The sequence below is a fragment of the Sinohyriopsis cumingii genome, unplaced genomic scaffold (genome assembly GCF_028554795.1).
Source record: "Sinohyriopsis cumingii isolate HCF-2022 unplaced genomic scaffold, ASM2855479v2 utg000974l, whole genome shotgun sequence".
NCBI classification, from domain to species: Eukaryota; Metazoa; Mollusca; class Bivalvia; order Unionida; family Unionidae; genus Sinohyriopsis; species Sinohyriopsis cumingii.
This window is the reverse complement of record NW_028315950.1, coordinates 1,674,047-1,695,479: the sequence shown is the minus strand read 5'-3', so window position 1 is coordinate 1,695,479 and position 21,433 is coordinate 1,674,047. Positions and strand designations below refer to the sequence as shown.

General features: G+C 33.9%; 1 protein-coding gene across 1 annotated transcript; it reads right to left on the bottom strand.

Moving 5' to 3' along the window:
- Positions 1–3,217: 3,217 nt before the first annotated feature.
- Positions 3,218–19,002, bottom strand: LOC149772912 (uncharacterized). The gene is made up of 6 exons (XM_089947147.1): positions 18,854–19,002; positions 14,576–14,678; positions 14,074–14,180; positions 8,726–8,816; positions 5,978–6,221; positions 3,218–3,350 (listed from the first exon to the last, which is right to left on the bottom strand). Coding segments are annotated over exons 1-6 (687 nt in total). The 5' UTR covers positions 18,995–19,002; the 3' UTR covers positions 3,218–3,349.
- Positions 19,003–21,433: the final 2,431 nt, after the last annotated feature.

Genomic DNA, 21,433 nt, shown 5'->3' with positions numbered 1-21,433 from the left:
ATGTTTGGCATGCCTTGGTTTCGATATAGAAACATTATATAGAGTATTGTTTGTATGATTCTTATTTCATTACTCGGTTATCTAAAATGTTCTCATTAGTTCGGTCAGTAATGAACGATATCATTTACTTGTATTAATTGTTTAATTAGGCACGCTTCATTCTGTTATACCTATTGTTAGATTCTTTGTGAACCAATTTAATGTCAGATTCATTCATCTTTCACTTAAGTTATAAATAAACCTATCATTCATGACAATGCTTCAATTGTCTTTGCTAAACTGTAATTCCATCCGGCTTCATCCTCTTACAAACTGGACTTCGCTAAAATCTAATTCCAACCGGTTTCATCCTCTTACGCTCTGGACTTGGCTAAAATCTGATTCCAACCGGCTTCATCCTCTTACACACTGGACTTCATGTTATTTACGTTAATTTTTTAAAAGTAAAGATAATGGTTGTTGTCGAATCCGTCACTGCAACATACAATTCTACAATGCGGAGTTCTGAATTGAGAACCAATACAACAACGATCTGTACCTAAGACCTATGAACATTATAAGCACAGTATATGTAAATATATTAAACTGGCCATTTTGTTGTTGTTTTGTTTATAAGCACAGTATATGTAAATATATTAAACTGGCCATTTTGTTGTTGTTTTGTTTTCAATTACATATTATCGTTACAAGTAATTGACATAATTTTCATTACCATGTTATAATTTTTTTTTAAAGAAGACTGTAAACTTCTTACTGTACAAGTACCAATGTTCTAGTGAAATAGTCACCTCTAAGATGAATATTTAGACAGTACTTGATGCATACTGTAAGTTCGCCAGCCTTTTATGGTAAATCAATTGGCTGTTAAGTTTTTATGTTCGGTACTATCACTAGTCATGCACCTTCTGTCAAAACACGCCGAGCGATATAACCAATGTCCTACATTTCAAACTCAGGGAAACCGATTGATAAATGGAGGATCTCAAACGGGTAACGATTTAATATTTAATTTATGAAACTAGTTTAATAATATCCAGCTTTTGCGAGCCTTGGTCACGTGATTCAACGAGTTTCATAAATTCAATATTAAATCTGAGATTCTGCTTGTCATCAATTAAAATTCAAAGAGAGACTGTCACTACGACCAAATATAATATTTGACTCCCATAAGGTAATTTTTGTGGTTTTCATATCTGGTGACCACTATGTTAGGGTTCTTTAACAACGTTTAGGAGGCCGGTGCCCAAAGGATGAAATTGGGTGGCCTTGGGTTTTCATATATATATATATGCATCAACATACATACATCAACCGCATTCAGCAACCCTATAATTCCGAGATAAACTGTTAAATTGTATAAAATAAAGTATCAGAAGATTTATAAATGCTTTTAAGCTTGTGACAGTTTCAGATCCTAAGTAACGTACATGGACGATGCTGTGATTTGTTAGGACTTTACACTTTAAAACTGACAATCATTCTTGATGAAGGCGGAAAAATTAAAAGAATCTGCTTCTATATTAGGTTTCAGCATTATTAATGGTTGACGAATATATGAATTGTTCGCTACGTGCAACATGGAATAACTTACAGGACGAATATATGAATTATTCGCTACGTGCAACATAGAATAACATACGGAACGAATATATGAATTGTTCACTACGTGCAACATGGAATAACATACAGGACGAATATATGAATTGTTCGCTACGTGCAACATGGAATAACTTACAGGACGAATATATGAATTGTTCGCTTCGTGCAACATGGAATAACTTACAGGACGAGTTCAACTGCATTGTAACTCTAGCCACTGTTAAGATAAAACATTCCTCTGACGTCACAGCCGGCCTCTCAGGTGACATCGAATGTGATAATGCAGTATTCTCAAGAGATGTTTGTAAAAATATATAAAAGAAGTTCTGTTTTGTGCGAATAAAATATAAAACATGTAGCCTATATTCTACATGTAATAAATAAATTGAATGCACAATGGAATGTCCATTTAAATTTTGATACTCTTAGTATTTTGTTTGTTGGTTTATTTGCACATTATTCATTGCATTTATACCATGAAACATAATTTTTAAAATCTTTGAAATTGTACTTATGTTTCCATCCTTCCCACTCACCCAGTTCCCAACGTTAGTTTGCTTCTTATTTTATTCATCCGTAGTTCCCTTTTCACACTTTCTGTTTGCCATTACTACTTAAATGTCAGCTGAGTTAAACTGACAGAACAGGATGCATTTATTCAAAGAGGGAGTTTGACATGCTATACGTAGCTCTTGCAAAAGATGAAAGTCATTGTGCAGTGTTTTCACTGTATGCCTTTTAACTTAGCTGACACTTGTCATATCTATGTTTTGTCAACATAAGCTGTATATCATCTAACAGTTTGGGCCATATCTACAGAATCATGGTAACATTTTAAAGTCACAGGTTGGGCCATGCCTACAGAATCATGATCACATTTTAAAGTCACAATTTGGATCATATCTAAAATATCAACGTCACAGTATACAATTACAGTTTGGTAATATCTACAATCTCCAAGTCACATTTTGAAGTACTGATACCATCTTATGGACCATTTATTTGGCAACTCTAATTGGAAACGTTAGCTTTTACTAGACTTAATGTGGTAATGTTGGAAAAAATATAAAAGAGACATGAAAATGTTGTTTTAATCTCTTTAAATGCTAATTGATGAACATGCGAAGTGTCTTTGTTGCAGAAGGCTTATTACTTTAGCTACGCGTGTGTGTGTGTGTGTGTGTGTGTGTGTGTGTGTGTGATTCTCGTGGCATAGGCTTTCATTTCGGCGCTTTGTGTGTGTGTGTGTGAAGAAGGTATGTTTTTTTTACAAGTGGGTATTTTGTTCTCCACGCAATGATGGTTTTGCTTTTTTTTATCTTACTTTTAAACGCCTGACTGACGTATGTTTCGTGTTCTGAACAAAATGACTTTATGTGGAAAAGTGGACACCTATTTGGATTAGAAGACAATTTGATCAGTGGTCTAGAAAAAACGGTAGAACTCTATCAGTGCAAGAAATATATACTTTATTATCATTTTTAATTAGGTAGGTGATTTCGTATCGGAAGGCCCAGCATAGTATCGTTGTGTTGCAAAATAACATTTTGTATGCACGTTTCTCTAGACAAATAAATCAAATATACTAGCGAAAAAAAACTACACTATAAATGTAGTACATTTAAATACAGCACCGCATTTATTTGAAGAATTTAAGAAAGTTTTCTTTACGAATGGGCACTGTCGTTCTATTCTCGTAGATCCGTCGTTTCCCTACAGTTTTGGTATTACGCCTGTTTTCTTCGATTTTTCTGAAAACAGATAAATAATACAAATTCCTATTAATAATGTGTGAGACCAGAGAGTATCCAAAACTTAATTTGCTACACATTTTTTTTATTCCATTTTGCTTCTCTGAATTTAAAGAACAGAAATAATTATGATTCAAAACATGCGAAAAAAACATTTTCCATTCAAAGAATTAACGTTTGAAACATTTGTCTCACTACACAATGAAAACAAAAAATACAATCTGCATTTTCATCTTCCATGATTTAGTTGCTATGATACATACCTTTGATCACTTGATATATCAAAATCAATCTATTTCATATAACATATAAATAGAAAAAATGAATATATGTGATCTATTCTTTAGAACAGCCTTCTGCTTACAGATGGAATTCAATCTTTAAATAAACATTAATTTATATGTAAAAAGATGCCACGAAACGAGCCCCAAAGCAAGCATGCTTGTTTAAGCTTCAGGGAATATGCAAATAAAATGCTGATGCATATTAAAATACAATTTGTCATAGTTCATTATAAAATATCCGCATCGTATTTGATACTAATTAGCATTTTGATGTTCTTGTATCATAGTTCCAATCAACCGAGTTTGATGTCAATTGACATTTCCACTATAATTAGCTCTCGATATTTATATTTGAACTTACTGCCTATACTACACATCTAAAAATGCGTGGATAAACTATCGTTCACATGTAAAATCTATCTACCACATCCCTTCACATGAAAAATATCTCTAGCACGTTACTTCACATATAAAATATATCTAGCACGTTCCTTCACATGCACAATCTATCTAGCACTTTCCTTCGTATATAAAATCTATCTAGAAAGTCCCTTCACATATAAAATCTATCTAGAAAGTCCCTTCACATGGAAAATATATCTAGCACGTCACTTCTCATATAAAATCTATCTAGCACGTCCTGTCACATGTAAAATCTTTGTAATACGTTTATTCACATATAAAATCTATCTAGCACCTCCGTTCACATATAAAATATATTTAGCACGTTTCCTTACATATAAAATCTATCACGTTCCTCCACATATAAAATCTATGTAGAACGTCCTTCACATACAAAATATCTTTAGCACGTTTCCTTACATATAAAATCTATCTATCATGTTCCTTCACATATAAAATCTATCTAGAACGTCACGTCACATATAAAATCTATTTAGCACATTACTTCACATATACAATCTATCTAGCACGTACCTACACATATACAATCGATCTAGCATGTTCCTTCACATATTAATTAATACAGCACGTCCCGTCGCGTATACATTAATAAAGCAGGTCCCTCACATATAAATTAATCCATTATTTTGTTTTAAAGATCAATACTCTAAACAACTGATATATGATCATTTTTATGAATATTTATGTTATGAATGTTTGCTTTGCATTAGTTGTTTCGTTGTGGTTTTTGGAGGGGTAACAATCAAAGAAATGTAGCATAGCAAACAAAAAAAAATGACACAGATTGCTACAGTAAGACTGAGAAGCTGGTCAAGTTTTCTCGAGATATACGTATCCCTTATGTAATTTAGACGAAACGTTCGATGATACTGCACACACAGAGTGCATATTGTGTCATTCTGAATTGGCTTCGTGCTTATTTTGGTGCTGATGTATTTTTGTTCTTGGACTATTTTTTTTCACAACTTAACTTTTTATTGGTGATGTAAAATTGTACTTAGCAATTAGAGTTCGTTGTGTTGGGTGCATGATTAAAACTCATTTCTACTCTTATCTGCATTTTTAGGAAGGGTTTATCTTCCTACGGTTTTGATGCAAATGTTGCGTTATACAAGATTATAATTCTTCCTTTCCTGTTGCGCCGTATATCCTATATTACGTATAGATGCAGCTAAAGTATAAGTCCTGCATATATGTAATCCCATTCGTTATTTATTCCTCTTTAGATTCTAATTATAAATTAAATGTATCCGGGACATATTGTGGTTTGTCGTGTATGGCTATCATTGATATACGATGTTACGTTTCCTTTCCATGGTAAATAAAATAGGTTACACGTACAGGTTTAACGCAAGTTCCGTTATCGTCATGTTTATTTGATATACCTGATTTGAAATATGGAAATGTTTATCAGATCGCATTAAATCCTTAACCATTGTCTAAGACTTGATGTACTGTTGCTTGTGTTTTGGCTACAAATATACACACACGTGTGTGTTTAGGTGAATGAACACTTGCCCTCCTTCGTGAAACAAATCAACTCGAAATTCACAACTGTAACAAGCTACTGTAATTTAAAAGACATGGGGAATTAGGCTAAATTAAACACATCTAATGTTCCTAGCAAATTTAACATTCCCGTCAAGCATAAGTTTATTATCCACAAGCTATACCTATTCTCTATTTACTTATTGTAGATACTACGTAGTTCACTCATGTTAATGTTGTCTTATGTTTGTTTCTTTTTCTTTCCATTATTTATTTCTTGTTAGTACAACCCCCTTATTGTTAACATACTTAATATTCCATATATTCTCTTCACCTTTGTATTTAGCATTTATTTTTTGGAAGCAAATTCGTTTTTCCCCTGCCAGAGTTTGATTTGCTTGAAAAGTTTCTATTCTCAAAGTGTGCCCTTACCAATATCTGTATATGGTTTCGTCCATAGGTTGATTATCAGCTGGTATGTCCATAAATCCGTGAGTTCCGGGACTTTTTGACGGATTGGAAACAGGCTTTCCTAATTCATCAGCTAGTCGTCTATCTATATATTCTTCAAGCTCTCTTTGTTTTCCCGACACTGCGTCATTAGCTTGCTGTGCTAGCGAAGACAGTAACTCCATATCTCTTCGCATTCCTGATGGTTTTTTATCAACATTATGTGCTAAAGAAGATTTTAAAAAATCTGCTTTGTTAGATAGACTCCATATATAATGAGACGACACTTAAATAAATTCTCTATCACCTGACAATCCTGTATACAAACACCAGTGAAAGGACTGGCCAACATATTCGTCATACAACAGTGCCTTTTATGTACAGGACCGGTACGTTTGATGTGATTTACAGCTGGTACAGTTATGATTCTAAGTGTTGTATACAATGCAAAGAAACAAGGATTCCGAAGGATATTATTATTTCTTTTTAAAAAAAGAATAATGCACTGTTGCAATCAAAATGCACGAATATCCGGACTTGGAAATATCATAATCTTAATATGTCACTTTATAACGCTAAGACTGTATTAATATAATAGACACATTGACGTCGGATTGCTAACTAAACAGCTTTCGGAGCACGCTGTGTAGCCGACCTTTAAAACAGTTGGTGTGAGCAAAGCCTTCGTTATACATCCCAGAATAAGATAAATGCGAGCCTGGTGCAGCCAACAGTATCACCAAAGATCTATACTATTTCAAGATAGATTTAGAGGACCAAATATGTTTATAAGTAGGCTATCAAACTTTAAATCCTGACTCCGTCCTGATTTCAACAAGATCATATCAGTTCTAAATGTATTGATCTCATAATGTAATGAGCCCTAGCGACCTCATGATTTAATGAGTCTTAATGACCCAATGATTTAATGAGTCCTAGTGACCCAATGATGTAATGTGCCCTAGCGACCTCATTATTTAATGAGTCTTAGTGACCAAATGACGTAATGAGTCCTAGTGACCCCATGCTGTAATAAGTCTTAGCGACCCTATGACGTAATGAGTCTTAGTGACATCATTATTTAATGAGTCCTAGTGACATCATGATTTAATGAGTCTGTGACCCAATGATTTAATGAGTCCTAGTGACCCAATGATGTAATGAGCCCTAGCGACCTCATTATTTAATGAGTCTTAGTGACCAAATGACGTAATGAGTCCTAGTGACCCCATGCTGTAATAAGTCTTAGCGACCCTATGACGTAATGAGTCTTAGTGACATCATGATTTAATGAGTCTTAGTGACCCAATGATTTAATGAGTCCAAGTGACCCAATGATGTAATGAGCCCTCGCGAGCTCATGATTTAATGAGTCTTAGTGACTGAATGATGTGATGCGTCCTAGTGACCCCATGCTGTAATAAGTCTTAGCGACCCTATGATGTAATGAGTCTTAGTGACCTCATTATTTAATGAGTCATAGTGACGTCATGATTTAATGGGTTCTAGCGACCCCATGATGAAATGAGTCCTAGAGACCTAATGATGTCATGAGTCTTAGCGACCCCATGATGTAATGAGTGTAGTGACCCCATGATTTTAGGAGTCCTTGTGGCCCCATGATGACACGAGCCTTAGTTCCCTTACCCTATAATGATTCCTAGCAACGCAGTGATGTAATAAGCCCTAGGGACTCCATGTTGTAATGAGTCTTAGTCAGGCTTTGTCCCCTGAATAGTTAAGTGTCAAAATAATCTGGGCCTCACATATCTGTATCCATCCGATATGGACCCCATGCCTTTTGTCCATTCGATATGGAACCCACGCCTCTTTGTCCTATCGATATGGATCTTGCTCACATCTCCATAAAAAAGCGCTTACGATGAAATATATGACAAGATTTTCTGCACACGTTGTACCCCCATGCTCTCTCTCTCTCTCTCTCTCTCTCTCTCTCTCTCTCTCTCACATTTATTCATTTACAGAAACCTTATCAACCTAACCATGTTTCTACCGATTTTTGTATACGTGCATACGTGCCCTTGCCAGCGTAACCTTACTTGCATTATAACCCTTTTTTCCTCATTTTCATTTTCGATAGACTAATGCACGACATATGGCTTTAAGATTACTAAGGTAACTAGAAAATAAATGATTTATGCTCTAATATTATGCTGAGGTATTTTGTTGTTAGATTTTGAATATATCTTAAATTAGATACAGTTCTCCAGTTAGCTTGCCGATAAACTAACTTGTATTACATTTATAAAGTCTTTATATATATATATATATATATATATATATATATATATATATATATATATATATATATATATATATATATATATATATATATATATATATATATATATATATATATATACATATATATATATATATATATATATATATATATATATATATACACGCACATCTGTACACATATTGGTGAATCTTATCACATCAAACGGCTCATATAAGGACACATATACAGTAATACATATGAATAATATATGTATATTTAAATATATAAGGACACATTTATAAACATTACACCTATATTAACCTAGATTCCTGCCCGACCATCTCCCCATATATATAATAACATACCAAGTTACCTGATCAGATAGTTACTTTGTGACTAGTATGCTTTCATTTTAGGCTTGTTTCTATGCAAGCATGTATCTGTGTTTGGCATGCATTGATATGTACACATACTGAGACTAGTACCTTTGGAACAGTTTTTCGATCCGTGGTCTTCAGAGCTGTCAGTCCTGTTATTTTTTTTATTTCTAAGTTGTTCTTCAAGACTATGCAGGAGCTAAAATGAAAATACATAATTCCTATTCAATACATGTAATAATAATAATAATAATAATAATAATAATAATAATAATTCATACAGGTAACACTAGTCTCATAAGTATGTAAAAGGTGACCAGCAAGCTTCAACTCGTTAAAGATTAAAAATATAAATTTCATGATGTGTATTGAAAACATAAAGCATATTATGAATGCAGCAGGTGGCAATATATTCCTACGACAACGAGTCAAATAACTAGAAGCTGTTTTAAATGAAACCGTGCTGTATTAGATTTTTAAATGAAATCGTGGTATATTGAATTGACAGGATAGACATAGGCTCGTAGCAGCTACTTTAAATGAAATCGTGGTGTATTGAGTTGGTAGGATACATGCAGACTAGTAACAGCTATTTTAAATCGTGATGTCTTGTCTTCGTAGGATAGACACAGGATCGTAGCAGCTATTTGAAAAGAAATCGTGGTGTATTGAATTGACAGTATAGATGCAGGCTCGTAGCAGCTATTTTAAATGAAATCGTGGTGTATTGAATTGGTAGGATACATGCAGACTAGTAGTAATTGTCGTTTATGAAACAGTGGTGCATTGCAAATTAATCTGACATCAGCACTTGCGACAAAAGAGAAAAGTATGTGCGTTTGAGACCATTCATATTATGTTTTAAATTTCGGACACTTGCACTAAAACTATAATAAAACTATATGATTCTAATTCAGGAATATTAATAAATTACAATACAAATTCAATAAAGATAGACTTCTTCTTCTGGAAAAGTGATAAATTGCAATAAAAATATAATAAAAATATATACTTCTAATTCTCAAAAATTAATAAATGTAAATACTAATTCTGGAATATAAATTTTGCGCTTAGGAAAGTCAGTCTAATATTTAGATCATTATGGTGTGTTTGCAACATCCAATGCAAAAGTGCAAACAACTGCGTACAATTTTTAACCACAGGCATGGACGTTAATTAATGAGGTTTCTGGTCGTGTTTAAATCATGGGCATATACTGATACATTTTATGTTCTTGTCTAAATCATGGACATCGATTGATTTGGTTTCTTGGCGTTTTTTGAATCATGGACATATAATAATTTACTTTCTGTGAGTGTTTGGAACATGTACAAATTATATTAATTTGGTTTATAATCTTGTTTAAACTGTAGACATATGCTGATTTGGTTTCTGGGCGTGTTTGAGTTACGAGAATAATTTGGTTTCTGGGCGTGTTTGAATCATATCCAACACAGAGTAATTTGTTTTCTGGGCGTGTATGAATCATATCCAACACAGAGTAATTTGGTTTCTGGGAGCGTTTGAATAAAATCCAGCACAGAGTAATTTTGTTTTTGGGCGTGTCTGAATCATACCCAGTACAGAGAAATTTTGTTTATTGGCGTGACTGAATTATGAACATAGAGTAATTTGGTTTCTGTAGTGTTTGATCGATGGTTATAAAGTACTTTGATTTCTTATCGTGTTTGACTCATGTCGGAACAAAAATGCTATTGATTTTTCTCTACGGTGTGGATCTGGGTGGGGTTGTAGTTGCGGGATCGACGAATATATCAACTTTACAAATGAACAAATCTAACATAGCCACGTATCATTAGACATAATTTAACTTGATCTATAGTTAAAAACGATGGCAAATCAAGGACTACTTCGTAAGCGGTTGAAACTTTTGGTGTAGGGCTAACTTAACTATACAGGTCGAAATATATTTATAAGATTGAAATTCTCGCAGCCCATACATGCAAGAATGTGTGAAAATGTAACAGACCACATGACAATAATTCCTATTTAGCTTATTAGTTAATTGCAATTATTGATCTTATAGAACATGAGTCCAGTAACTGAAAGAAACAATATTTAAAAAATTCCCTTCGAAAGGTATATTTATAGATATATCTCAATGGAGTGGATTCCATATAAATATTCAAAGAGTACCTATACTGCTCATCAAATTAACTTTGTGTAAGTACATTTTAATTGCTAACTTTCTTGATATTATCATTTAAATTTTGTTATCTATCCTTTTATGAGCTGAATCAAGGACTTTAAGATTATAAGAATAAAAACTAGTATTAATTTTCAATTTTAGAAATTCTAAGCCTATTACTCCCACGATTAACAAACCGTATTTGTGTTTTAATAAACATGTTTGAAATTAATAAACTGTATTTGTTTTAATATTAAACATATTACACAATTAATAAATTGTTTTTGTGTTTAGAATAAACAGGTTACACAATTAATAACCCTGTATTTGTGTTTATAATAAACATGTTACATAATTATAACCTGTCTTGTTTATCACACATCGGTTTGCGCATTCCTGTTGAGTTACGTACTTCTGCGACAAGATGTCAGTAGATGTTTACATCAGGATCCAAGATCATAAAACGGACGGAAAATAGGGCTATATTTTGATTGAAACAAAAGACATCACAACAATCATTCCGTATGAGGTACGTAGGTACATAGGCAAGTATGTTACCGCAATTAGAAAGCATGACGAGAACTTGTTACACTTAATAAAAATAACCAGTCTATTTTGCAGGTTATTACGTTTATTAATAATAACGTTATACAGAGAGAGAGAGAGAGAGGGGGTGGGGATAACGACATACAACAAATATGTCAATAAATTCAGTTTTGATTAAAATTGTCTGTGTGCGCTTTTCTCGCAGAATCTTCTATTCTCGTAAGTGTCAATCTAATAAACCGCGCTTTATATTCGGGTACGTAATGCATCTTTGTCCAGTGTAGGATACGTAATGCATTTTTGTCAAGAGTCGGGTACGTAATGTATCTTTGTCCAGTGTCGGTTACGTAATGCATTTTTTGTCAAGAGTCGGATACGTAATATTATCTTTGTCCAGTGTCAGCAACGTAATGCATCTCTGTCCAGTGTCGGGTACGTAATGCATATTTATCCTGTGTCGGGTACGTAATGCATCTTTGTCCAGTGCCTGTTATTAGGGGTGTGCGAGTTAGATTCACTATTTTAAACATGCGGTGAAAATCAACTGAATGTATTCTTTTTGAAACTGTACCTTAATATCTTGATTAATTCGCGATAACAATATGAGCGGTAACAACATGGATAGTAAAAACATGGGTGGTAACAAAATGGGCAGTAACAAAATGGGCGGTAAAAAAATGGGCGGTAACAAATTGGGCGGTAACAAAATGATCGGTAACAACATGGGTGGTAACAAAATGGGCGGCAACAAAATGGGCGGAAACAAAGTTATCGAACAGGACAGTGGCATAATGTTCTCTTTTCCAAATGGTGTCGGGAGTAGGAGAGGCTATACATTCCCCCATCAAATTTAAATTTAGGAGGATACCATGTAAAGGTCATTACACCGTTTTTTTGGCTATGTCACTTCACATTTTGATTCAGTTAGGTTACTTTATTCAAATTGGTAATAGTCCGTTATAAAAAAATAAACTGCAACATAAACAATCAGTATATTTTTATCAGTTTCTAAAACATTCGCATACACATGTGAATTGACCCCTTACATATATAGATGTGGTTACTAAATTGTGACATACATTGCCGCTGTTGTCGCAATATAGAACCACATATATATATATATATATATATATATATATATATATATATATATATATATATATATATATATATATATATATATGACGATATTTATGATGTGCGCCCCAGTTCATTAACATATCTGTTTTAGCGCATCCGCCACTTTATTAGATTTTGTAAATTATAATTTTGGAATGGAGAAGAAATAAATTACTTTCTTAGAAAGAGTTTAACACCATATTATATATATATTAGCGATTAAGACCATATAATAGAGATACTTCTAGATATAAGAATGCATTACTGTGTTGTGCGTTTGGATTTTTAAATTACCTTTAATAATTTTAGTCATATCACTACAATGTCTGCAGTCCGCAGTTTATTGTGATGTTTTGCAATGGGACAACATGACGCTGACATGTGGCATCATGTCCCACCCAGTCCCGCTTTCTTGACACCAGGCCGACCAGTCATAACACTAACCTATTAATGCTACACGCCAAGCGAGATAGCTGCTGGTACCATATGTATAAGCCTTTGTTATGACTCGGCTGGCATTCTAACCCGAACTTCCCACATCCGAGCCGGGCGCTATAACCACTTAGGCCACCGGAGCGACTTAATTCATTACTATGTAGTTTCTGTAGTCCACATTTGGTCATACGGTCAGAATTTCATGTCTTAAATAAAAAGTAGTTTAACGGACCTGAAATGAACGCCCACAACATGGCATGTGTGCCAAGCAATAAAATCAGATAAACACCTCAAACCAAATTCGATCATTCAATGTAGATATGCCAACAGATCTTCGTTCAATGTAGATATGCGAACACGTCTTCGTTCAATGTAGATATGCCAACGCATCTTCGTTCAATATAGATATACCAACAGATCTTCGTTCACTGTAGATATGCCAACAGATCTTCGTCCAATGTAGATATTCCAACAGATCTTCATTCGATGCAGATATGTCAACATATATTCGTTCAATGTAGATATGCCAACAGATCTTCGTCCAATATAGATATTTCAACGGATCTTCGCTCAATGTAGATATGCCAACGGATCTTCGTTCAATGTAGATATGCCAACGGATCTTCGTTCAATGTAGATATGCCAACAGATCTTCGCTCAATGTAGATATGCCAACGAATCATCGTTCAATGTAGATATGCCAACAGATCTTCGTTCAATGTATATATTCCAACATATCTTCGTTCAATGTAGATATGCCAACATATATTCGTTCAATGTAGATATGCAAACAGATCTTGTCATTCTAAGAGCTAACGTTTCTCTTAGCAGTGGGAAGTGTTTCGTGTGTGCATAGGTACATACTAGAATATGTAGACTTCGTAACATCGTTGTGCACCTTTTGTTTTGGCATTTTTATTGATATCACAGCGGAAAGCCTAATTTTAAAATTACAATTTCCCCGTCGGGAACGATATCTTATACTCCACATTAGAGGGCACTGACATTATGTCCAGCACAACTTTCCAAAACAATGTTTACCATTGGCATTTTCTGTTATTGTGTTTTGACGGGCATGCATTCTAATAAATGTAAAATAAACTGTTATACTAGTATCTTATTCTGTTGCTCTATCTCTCTCTCTCTCTCTCTCTCTCTCTCTCTTTTTAACTGTTGTCAATTCTAACGTTTGATACATTTTACTTACCTTACTAATAACAAGTTTCTGGTTTTGGCTGTCATTTTCTCCAGATTCTTCACCGCTGTCACTTTGGAGTGGATTATCATTACGGACCCATTTAGTTTCTCCTAGAGCTAAAAGACCAGGAAGAAGATCGACTTTCTTTCATCACGAGATATAATTTATGCTAGAGGCGACATTTTGCAATAATAATATTAGTGTGAATTACATGTATAATTATTACTTTGGCTTGAATGTCCTCAGATTCCAAGTATTTTGTTATAGACTCAGGAAAGGATTTAATGTTTCTAATCATCCCTAATTCTTCTATCCATCGACCGTTCAAGCTATCCAACCCATGAACCTAGATTCCTGCCAATCCATCGACCTACATATATAATACAATATCTTCATACCTGCTCAGAGAGTTACTTCCTGATAAATATACTCTCGTATTTAGGTATGTTTATAACCATTCACGTTTGTCGTGCATTAATAGGTTAACATGTATAGATAGAAAAATTAGTACCTCTTGCGTAGTCGTCCGAGCTCTGGCCTTCCAAGTCCTCAGCTTCGTTATTTTCTGCACCAAGTTCTTTTTTGTCATCAATTTTTTGAAGATTACGCAGGAGCTAAAATGAAAATACCTGATACATATTTCATACGTGTAATGATGTATAATAGTTTTTCCGATAGGTAACTATAGTCTCATAAATAAGTAATGTGTGACAAACTAGCTTGAAATCGTTCAAAATTAAAATATTGATTTAATGATGTATAAAGAACACGAAGGTATTTTGTAAATGCAATATGTGGTAACAGATACCTATGAAAATGATTCACATAAATATTTGAATTTGACAGGATAGATGCAGACCCGTTTCAGTTTTCTTATGTAAAACCGTGGCATTTTGAACTCACAGGATAGATGCAGACCTGTAGCAGTTGCTTATATGAAACCGTGGTATATTGAAATGACAGGATAGATGCAGACTTAAAGCATTTGCCTTGTATGAAACAGGGTACATAGAATAAAGATGATAAATGCAAACTCCTACTAGTTATTTTATATGCAACCGTGGTATATTGAACTGCCAGGTTAGAAGCAAATCTTGTAGTCTATATATTATGTGAAACCGTGCTGTATTGAATTGACAAGATAGATGCAAACTCGTAAGAGTTGTCTAATATAAAACCGTAGCGTATTGAGCTGAGAGTATAGACGCAAACTCATACAAGTTGTCTTATGTGAAACCGTGGTGTATTGAGCTGAGCATATAGAAGCAAACTCATATCACTTGTCTTATGTGAAACCGTGTTGAATAGCAAAATGAATCTGAACATATCTCTTGTGTCAGTTAGAATAAATATATGGTTGTTGGGAACATTCATCTTGTGTTCCGAAATTTCGGACAATGGCACTCCAAATGTAGCAAAAATGTATAATCCTAATTTTGGCATATTAATAAATTGTAACAAAAATGTATGATCATACTTCTTGAATAGTGATATTATTCAAATAAAATGTATGATAATAACTCTAGAATATTAATAACTTATAATAAAAATGTACAATCCTAACACTGGAATATCAATAATATGCAATACAATATATAATCATAACACTGGAATATTAAATAGAAGTGTATAATCCTTATTCTGGAATGTTATTGTTTCGTTATTTAACTTCCGTTTACACTTTGGATCATTCTGTTTGGTGTGAAACGACCAACAGGAATGCTTACCCTTATCTCATCAATGCTATCGTCAGATAGGTAATTCCATTTCTAGACATGTTTGAGTCATGTCGGAAAACCAACGCAGGTATATATATATATATATATATATATATATATATATATATATATATATATATATATATAACCTTGTGTGTTTGAGTCATGTGGCTAAAACAACACTGGCACATATATCACCTTGTGTGTTTGAGTCATGACGGAAAAACAACACAGGCACATATATCACCCGGTGTGTTTGAGTCATGTCGGGAAATTAAACTAGGCATTTTTGTCATACCTGCTTGTTTTATTATCCATGGTCGGGATGAGGGTGGGTGTGTTGTTGAGGATGAGGGTGGGTGTGTCGTTGAGGTACAACGAACGTATGAATTGTACAAAAGAACAAATCTAACCTTAACATATATCATTAGATGGAATTTAACGTTATGTAGAGTTTGGATGTCTTAAAAGCAAGGGCTACGTCTTGGGGTGGGAGGGGTGGGGTTAAAGTACAAGATGAACAAATTTGCTGGGATTAATATTGTCGTAATATATATTTACAACATTGTGTAAAAAGAGGTAATTAAAAACCTGCATTATTGTAATTCATATTTAGCTAATTTATTTTCAGTTTTAGAAACTCTAACATTATTATACCCAATTTTTATATCTATAACATAGGACCTGTATATATCTATAAATTTAAATTGGTACTTGATTATAATTGCTCTTATTTATCATACATGAGTTCGAAAAATCATGGTATGTTACCTACTTCTGCGATAGATGCCAGCAGACTTTATATCACCTCCCTAACTAGCAAAACTGCCGGAAACAGGAATAATCTTGATTTCCAACCACTGACGTCACATCATAGGTGCTGTACCACTAGGCAGGAGGCACATGCTCATAGTGTGTGTGTGTGTGATTTGGAATTTTGAGTTAGCTTGAATACTTTTTCACTCATATCGCTACGATGTCTGCAGTGAGACAGTATATTGTGATGTCTAGCACGGGGACACCTTTTTAAATGGGGGACGGACGGAGAGTGGCTTAGGGGATTTTATGCACTTCCTGTGCCATATTTATGTTCAGGAGTAAATTATGCGCAGGTCATTTCATCCTTTAGATGGGCCATATCATTTCACATCTGATTCAACTTGGATAACTATGTGGATGTTGACCATAGACGAATATACTAAATAAACTACAACATAACAAGCAGTTCATTATCTTTTGTTTTCAGGAACATTTGAATACACCTCTTAAGCATATATAAATTGAAGGTTATTAAACCGTAACATAAACTACTGCTGCTTCTTTCCTTTATATTTCATGCAGGTTGTTTCAATGTCTTTGTTGTTTCGGACTTAGTAAAAATTATTTAATAAAGATGAAGTCATAAAACCTAACTAGGACTAAATTGCTTTCTTAGAAACAGTCCATTAAATAACTGTATCGACTATCAAGTAACATTATGTAATTCAGGCGACTCCACCTGTGAGAGTGGTTTTAAGCGCTCGCTTATATTGATCATTGCCATCTACCCCATGTCCGCATGTGTTCGAGTCTCGGGTTCGGCTAATGTAGGTATGTGAGAAAACTGCCAGTCGATTAACCGTGAGTGTGTGGTTCCTGCCGAGGTTTTCTGTGATCTTTCTCCACTAAGTTATATTGGTCGCCATGTATAGCAGCAGTCAACGTTTGGTCATATAGTCAAAGTCGTGACTTAATAAAAAAGTAATGTTACAATATAGCATGTGTGTCAAGCAATAAGATCTTTATAAACAGGTCAAAACTAATTTGGCCTATCCATACAGATGAACTCAAAGGTATTTGTCTTATCATTGTGAGAACTCGCGTGTTTCTCGACAGTGTTTATTCCGAGCACAAAAAAGGTTACGATAATTAGGCTAATTAATGTTGTTGTACAGTTTTTGTAGTCTATGCACTTTGGATGATGCTTTCACAGCAAATAGTCTCATTTTTAGATTCTAGATCTCTGTTCTGAACGAGCTATTTCCCAGTCGAGAGTGACATCTGACACAAATCGTTCTGGCTTTGTATTTAGTACAGATTTTCCAAGCAAGTTTTCATGTTGGCCTTTGCTCTGTTATTTTGCTTTGACGGGCATTTATATAATAATGGAGTGAATATATATATATGTATACCAGTAGTTAGCATTGTTCATTTCAATTCGCTTTAGTCACTATGTAATTGGAATACATCGTGAATATCGTAAATCCACCTGCATAACTTTTAAAGTTGTTTACTGAAATATATATCTTTTTAAGAAATAAGTGTTTGTGCGTTTACCTGTTCAGTGAGATAGCTAAATACATAACTTGTGTGTTTACATGTTCAGTGATATAACTCAATACATAAATTGTGTGTTTACCTATTCAATGTGATAACTGAATACATAAATGGTGTGCTTATCTGTTCAGTTATATCAATGAGTACATACATTATGTGTTTATTTGTTCCATGGTATAGCTAAATCTATAAATCGTGTTTTCTTGTTAAACGATATAACTGCATACATAAATTGTGTAATTACCTGTTCACTGATATAACTGAATACGTAAACTGTGTGTGTACTTGTTCAAAGATATAAATGAATACATAAATTATGTTTGTCTGTTTAAAGATATAACTACGTAAGTTTTGTGTTTATTTGTTTAATTATATAAATGAACACATATATTGTGTGTTTACATGTTCAATGATCTAGCAAAATGCATAAATTGTGTGTTTACATGTTCAATGCTATAACGAATACATAATTTGTGTGTTTACATGTTCAATTCTATAACTGAATACATTGTCTGTTTACTTGCTCAGTGATATAATTGAATACATAAATTGTGTGGTTACATGTTTAGCATGAAAAATCAGATCATCGAAACTTGGGAGGTGTCCATAACGACAATCCTACATCAAATGTTTTGCCTTGTTTAGTTTTGTTTCAATTTTCTCTCTCTCTGTCTCTGTCTTTCTCTCTCTCTCTCTCTCTCTCTCTCTCTCTCTGTAAACCTTGCCAATCCTAGAGATTGATATATTTTACTTACCTTACGAATGACAAGTGCTTGAAGTTGGCTGCCTTCCTCTTCCAGTTCTCGTTCGTTGACACTTTGGAGTGGACTATCATTACGGACCCATCTAGTTTCAGCTAGAGCTAAAAGACCAAGCAAGAGAAGGACCTTCATCATGAAATAGATTTCGTGGTAACAGCTTCAGACTGTTGTACTATGTACTCTGAGCCAAGGCATGCCCTTATATACCCAATATACACACGGGACCCTTTGCATCTTCCAAACAAAGGAGCGGTCATGTGATTTAACATACAGCGTTTCCACTAATTAGCCTACAATCCATAGACAATTGTAAATACTTTACCGTGGCACTCTAGGAGATGGGACTTACATGATAAATATCTATAAGATTTATATCTGGGTACGGTACCCAAGGCTGCCCAATCCCAGTTTGCTGGATATTTATTTTCACGCCTTACTTATTTTGTCTCGAAGGCGTACATACGAATAGTTCAAAACGACCTTTACGTAATCCAACACTAGTAAGAATGTATGCAATCCTTGAGTAGTCATTAACCTTGTTCGATGGCCTCGCAATATTTCCAACGATTTCAGAGTTTTCTTTCTTTTTGTTCTTTTTGCTGCCGATATTGATGCAAAATAATGTTTAGAAGTTTATGAGCATGGTTTTGGTATATCATATACTTCTTCCACCTAGCAAGTCCTTGACCTGATTGCGTAAGGAGACGTATTGACCGCTTTTTGTTTTCTTTCTTTAAATGATATTAGTGAAAATAAGTCAATAATTATCACACTGCAGATTAAACTATGTAGTTGATACACTTTTAAATAACACTTCAACTTACAATATATGTATCTGATACGTTTTAATGCAGCTTTTGGAGCACCACCCCTTCAAATATATGTATCTGATACGCTTTTAGGAACACTACAGCTTACACTCTATGTATATATATATATATATATATATATATATATATATATGGTACTTTTGACAGAATACAGCTTACAATCTATGCATCTGTCACACTTTCAAATAACACTACAGCTTACAATCTGTATATCTGATCAACTTTAAAATAATACTACAGCCCACAGGCTATATTTCGGATACACTTTTAAATAACTCTACAGCTTACAGCTTACAATCTATGTATATGTGACCTAAAATTTCTAAAGCAGTATGGAAGAAAAAAGTGAAGAAACATTTTCACTCTCCAACATTTGGCAAATATTAATTTCATAAACACAGACAATATTAACGAAAATCGGGGGAAAAATCATGCTTATGAAAATGTCATTATTCAAACTTTTGGAAACTTGGAATATACACCATGTGTTTTCTGTACATTTCGAGCAATTCATCATCGTTCTTGCAAATACAGACCTTTGGCATATATACATACATACATACATACAAACACACACACACATTCATACATACATACATACATACATACATGCATACGTACATACATACATAAACGTACATACATACATACATACATACATACATACATACATACATACATACATACATACATACATACATACATACATATTCAATACGGACATAATGAAAACAATATATTATATGAAAGCATCAGCGAATTTGCTACTGGTTAACTGCTGTATATATCCATTACAGGAGTATCAACACCGTTGAAATTTATTTGCAATGCCATTATGTTGATTTATAACATTATTAATTAGGACTTGTGTTAGAAATTCTATGATTTATTGGGATTATATTCACATTGCTGTAAATATATTTTACATTTTGGCTTCGTATTATACGGAAATAAATTGATTAATTCATTATAGATTTAAAGTCAAATCTGTCCTAATTGCATTGTTTAAATGATTATAATTTCCTCAATACTGTATGGAGCATAGACCTGCAGAACCACCAAGTCGACCGTAAAGAGAGTTGAGACCTTCATCAACAGCTGCCTAAGAAGAACCTGTGGCAGAGAACCTCCCAGCTTCCAGCAGAGGACGAGATGAAGAAGAGAAGATTACCAGACCAGCATTTAAATGGAATCCCAAAGCAATCTTAGAAGAGGATGACCAAAAAAACACCTGACGACGCAACCTTGAGGCGGACATCACTAAATGGGTCACACCTGGAGTCAGCTTGAAGGGATGGCACAGGACAGATATCTACGGCGATCTGTTTTGGGCGACCTATAGCCCGGCAGGGCTTACGGGGAAAACTAACTGACTAACAATAGGATATGGTCGGAAAATAACATGTATGCCGTCAATTAGGAGTATATTGCACTTTAAGGCGAAAATAAGTAATCTTTCTTTGATCTGTACATTGTTAGCATACTTATTGGCAAATTAATAAATGTTTTTGTATTCATTAAATAATATAATTGTGTTACTTATTCTATTCAGCAAGGCTTGTCTGCATCCTCAAATATTTATTCTCTAGTATGTAGCCTCATTTATATCCTCGTTATGTAGCTATCACTGCAATGTAATGCTAACTAAAGTTTATGATAAAACAAATACCAACAACATTTATTTATTTGTGGCTCTTGGTACGTTAATTTTTCTTTTCCAATAGATTCTTTAGAAATTATACCC